At 38.7% G+C, this 4,644-nt stretch overlaps 1 protein-coding gene across 1 annotated transcript; it reads right to left on the minus strand.

The window, feature by feature from the left end:
- Nucleotides 1–1,126: 1,126 nt before the first annotated feature.
- LOC147122976 (fatty acid-binding protein, intestinal-like) lies at nt 1,127–4,033 on the minus strand. The gene is made up of 4 exons (XM_085962944.1): nt 3,908–4,033; nt 2,983–3,155; nt 2,638–2,745; nt 1,127–1,541 (listed from the first exon to the last, which is right to left on the minus strand). Exons 1-4 carry the CDS (start codon nt 3,972–3,974, stop codon nt 1,491–1,493), a joined length of 399 nt encoding a protein of 132 aa, XP_085819070.1. The 5' UTR covers nt 3,975–4,033; the 3' UTR covers nt 1,127–1,490.
- Between the last annotated feature and the right edge of the window lie 611 nt (nt 4,034–4,644).

The raw sequence follows: 4,644 nt of genomic DNA on the forward strand, positions 1-4,644 counted from the left end.
TCCTGCACCACCACGGAGAAAACTATTGCAGTCCTAAGGACCATCTTCACCAGGAATGGGTTACCAGAACAGATCTGTTCCGACAATGGCCCACAGTTTGTGTCTGAGGATTTCCGGAGGTTCCTGAAGAATAATGGGGTGAAACATTACACATCTGCCCCATATCATCCAGCCACAAATGGATTGGCTGAGAGGTTTGTTCAGACCTTTAAAAAAGCCATAAAGGGAATGTATAATGACGACATACCACTGCAACACAAGGTGGATAACTTCCTGTTTGCTTACCGGAATGCGACACATGCAGTAACCAACCAAACTCCAGCCGTACTGTTTTTCAACTGGAGACTAAGATGTCGCCTGGATTTGCTCAAACCAAACATAAGACGAGATGTTGAGGATAAGCGGTTCCAGCACATAAATGAGAAGCCAACCAGGAGCTTCAAGATAGGGCAACCAGTCTTGACCCGCGACTACTGAACTGAAAAATGGCAGCCAGGCATGATATGCACACAGCAGGGACCACTAATGTACACAGTGGACGTTGGAGAGAGCATCGTGAGATGCCATGCTGTCCAGATTCTAGAGTCCCAGGAACAAGCCAAACCTGTACCACAAGCATGTGCACCTGGTAATGAGCCCGAAGTACAGATTGCGTCTACCTCAGAAGCAGGGGTATTGGAAGCCGACAAACCAACCAATGACAATGAGCCAGAATTGACTCCACCGCCAGAACAGGATACTCGAGAAAGGCGCTATCCAGTCCGGATCAGGAAGCCTCCTCAAAGACTGAATTTATAAATGACTATTTCAGTTGATGTATATATTACTGAGAAAATTGTAATTGTAATTAGTTATTATTTAGTTGTTAAATGAATGTTATGTACTGTTTATCTAAAAGGGGAGGAATTGTTGTGTATGTACCTTTAAGGGAATAACTGGTCTTAGACTGCAGTACCGGCAGTGACCACCCCTGTATAAAAGGCCCTAGCAGGCTTCTGTAGTTTCAGTTTCAAGCTGCTTCTTGTTCAGTAAAGTACCTGGTAAACTGTTCTCCCGAAGTCCGTGTATCATTGAGGTGCGGACTTTACAAACACCTCAAACAATAATGATAAACAATCACCATCACTTTTTAGCAATATAGAAAACTTTTATTTCTTGTAGAAAGTAAACACATTCATTTCAACCCATACAATTTAGTGCTTACATCTCTTTGTGAGATGAATTAATGGAGCACATTAATTGGCATTGCTAACTTCAGAACTGATCGACCAGGTTTTGAAATGTCCGCTGTTTTTCGCCTGAAATACTATATGGGCCAAACATATACAGTGAAGTTACTAGGGCTAAAAGCCCATCATTGTATCTTTACAAATACATTCAAGCAGTATAGATATTTTAAAATGGAAATTAAAAAGATGCAGAGCTGACAGGAAACTGCATCAGGGATTTTCAGAGATTCATTGCAACGATGGTGACACAAGGACAGGTTTCTATTCCTTTTTGAAGAATCTCTTGGCATCAACTCCCTCATACGAGTAAGTCTGCAAGAGATTTCATAAAAGTTATTGTACCGGTTTTAAACCCAAGGTAACTTTTCAGAACAAAAGGCCTAATGTGTGATGTTTAAAAATATGTTGCATGTCAAGTTACAGAAAATAAAATTTTAAAATATGCTGCAACATTTCATTTTGAAAGGCCCGAAGGGAGTGGAATCGATCATGTGTTCCTGAGGCCTGCCTCAGTGATTTCCCCGTCTTCGCTGGGGTGAGCTTCCTGACTAAGGTGGGAACCACCAAAGATAATCAAGCGATCCTGAACTGGGAAATCTACTTGTGTCAGGGGCAGAGAAATTTAGCGGGTGAAAGTCTCACTTCACCCCCTCCCTCCCCAGGTTACGACAGCATTGGATCAGTATCTCTGGTGATTTTAAAATAGTCAGGTCTGATAAATCTTCCAAGTCAGTTCCCTGATTGCGGGATTAGCACTGCATGTTACAGTGTCAACTTGACTTAATCGTATCAGTCTTTCCTCTGAGTCAGAAGGTCGTGGGTTCAAATTGCACTCTGAACTTGAGCACATTATCTAGGTGACACTTCATTCCAGTACTGAGGGAATGCTGCACTGTCGGAGGTCTGCCAGATGAGGCGGAGGTGCCAGCTGCCTGTTCAAGCGGATGTAAAAGACCCCATGGCAGTATTCTCCTGGCGTCCTGCCCGACATTCAACCCTCAACCAACATCACCAAAACATAACAATTATTTGGTCATGATTTTGTCGCTGCTGGTGATATATTTCTGTGTGCGATGTTGGCTCTTGCATTTGCTAACAGAAAAACAGTGACTACACTTCAAAAGTAATTCAATGGCAGTGAAATGCTTTTGGATGTCCTGAGGATGTGCTCTATAAATACAAGTTCTTTCTTGAAGAGTTTGAACAAAATGTTTACAAAAATTGAAAGCAATTGGGAAAAAGTAGAAGAATGTTGAAGTGAATGATAATTCTTTCTACCTAAATTGGAAAACAATCCCTTATTGTGGAGACTATTTATGTGTACAAATACTATGGTGTCATACACTCAGCGATTAGTCAAATGTTCACAGATTGTTCTATTATAAATGACAACCAGCAATGAATTTACCTGAACAAGTTCACCACCAACTATTTCCCTTGTCGTCAGGAGTACCTTGCTATTGTCCTTCCTAGTGAACTTTCCAACAAGTTTGTCTCCCTCGCAGTTCCATGTACCCTAGAGCAAAGAGATACTTTCTATTAGTCCCAAAATGAACATTTTTTCCAGAAATGTTATGTGAATTAATCAATAAAATCATTATAGGGATGCCCAGAGCAGAAGCAAGGCATTTAGAAAAAAGATCACAAGTCAACTTAAATTATTCTCTCCACCCTTCCTCAAGAAATCTTATTAGTTGCACAGGGAATCTTATTGATTTGCACAGCAGCAAGAAATATTGTTTTTGATTCTTACATTCAATTCTGTTCCATCTGCCTGGGAGTAGTCGAACGCTACCCCCAGAGTGAACTCAATGTCTTTTTTGCGGAAGGTACTGGACTCCTTGATACTGAACTTATTCCCATCTTGCTGGATTGTAATCTTTAGGCTATCATGGGCTCCAAGCTTTCTTTTCACAGCATTTACCCCTGGTGAGTAAAGCAAGAATTGCACTGTTATTAAATTGAAATCGAAGCAGGTTATTTATGAACACCTTTTGTTGCATTTTCTTTCTCACTTGTACTATTGATTATGGGCATTACTAATATTTATAATTCAAATTAGGAGAAGCTATGAAATATTTTGAGAATCATGAGGAAAACCAAATAGTTAACTTCTATTAGGAATAGACCTTTACTTTTTGGAGCCAAAATACACAAGAAGATTTTACAGTAAGTGTGTTAATACTTTACATCATGGCATTACATTTTCAGAATTCAAGTTTATTCAGGCACAAAACAAGACTTGAAATCAATTCAGCTGTAAATTGGTTTCTCCTGAAGTCCCTTTGTATACTGCTAATGAATAAGCCGATTTGTCCATGGTTGTTTCTGGCACTAGTTCACTCATTAAAGTTTAGTGTTATTTTGAACTCCGAACGGTTGGTCTGGATATCCCCTTCTGTTGCTAAAGCACTTTAATGGCAGTAGAAGAAAAATAGTTCAATTATGATTTTGTTATTCATCTGACAGGGCATAATTTCAAGTAACAGCATAATATATTCTCCTAATGCTAAAGTGCTATTAAATACTTTTATTTGCTCTTACTGACAGAAGTTTGGTTTTCTCTTATAGTAACATTTCCTGCAGTTTACAATTTTTTCAAATTTAATGCATTAAACTTTTACCTGTTTATGCATGTACAAACTATATATTCTTTCATCTTCTTATGACACACTTACCCATCTGTTCCATAAACTTTTCATAGTCCTCATTTCTTTCAGCCTTCCAGGTACCGTTGAATGTCATCTTTATAACTAGAGTGAGTTCCTCCAACCAGTGTGGAATCTCTTCTCCAAACTCAGCTTTTAAAGCTTACAGACTAATCAAAACCAGGGTTTTATCAGCGTGATCATGATGTGGCTGGGTAAAGTTCAATTGTTAAACGCAACTCCCTCCAAGGACATTATAATGAGGTATTATTTTAGTGCATTAAAAGTTTAAGGGGTAGGACTTGATCGAATTGAGTCATATTACTCTTTTTGTTTTAAAAGTAAGTCCTATTTTGCAATTCTCCAGAAATACTGGCACATTTCTTTTAAACAAATACATTTTGCAATTCTCCAGAAATACTGGCACAGTTCTTTTAAATGAATATACTTGCAAATAATGCTGAATAGCTGGAGTGGATTATGCAACTGCACAGTTTTTATCAGATATTGTCAGCTACTTATCTCTGCCTGTTATCAATGTGGATTGTGAAGGTTGCTGTCTTGTTTCAAGTAGGGTATAGGTTTTAGTTATAAACAGAATATTACTAAATTATATAATCAAAGAAACAATACTGGGATGGTTCTTGACGTAATAAAATTCACTACGTGCTTGGTTTGAGCATAAAGCAAGGCTTTAATCAACTTGTATCAGAACATGAAGGTCTAGTTGTACTTCACTAGTTCCTTGTCTTAAAAATGTCCCTGAT

Source organism: Somniosus microcephalus, chromosome 2, assembly GCF_052327205.1.
Source record: "Somniosus microcephalus isolate GS21.2 chromosome 2, FLI_Smic_1.0, whole genome shotgun sequence".
NCBI lineage: Eukaryota > Metazoa > Chordata > Chondrichthyes > Squaliformes > Somniosidae > Somniosus > Somniosus microcephalus.

Coding starts and splice junctions, on each gene's coding strand:
- LOC147122976 (XM_085962944.1), bottom strand. CDS start 3,974: ATGACATTCAACGGTACCTGGAAGGCTGAAAGAAATGAGGACTATGAA. Junction 2,746..2,982: donor CAGATGGAACAGAATTGAAT/GTAAGAATCAAA, acceptor TCTTTGCTCTAG/GGTACATGGAACTGCGAGGG. Junction 1,542..2,637: donor TTGGTGGTGAACTTGTTCAG/GTAAATTCATTG, acceptor AATCTCTTGCAG/ACTTACTCGTATGAGGGAGT.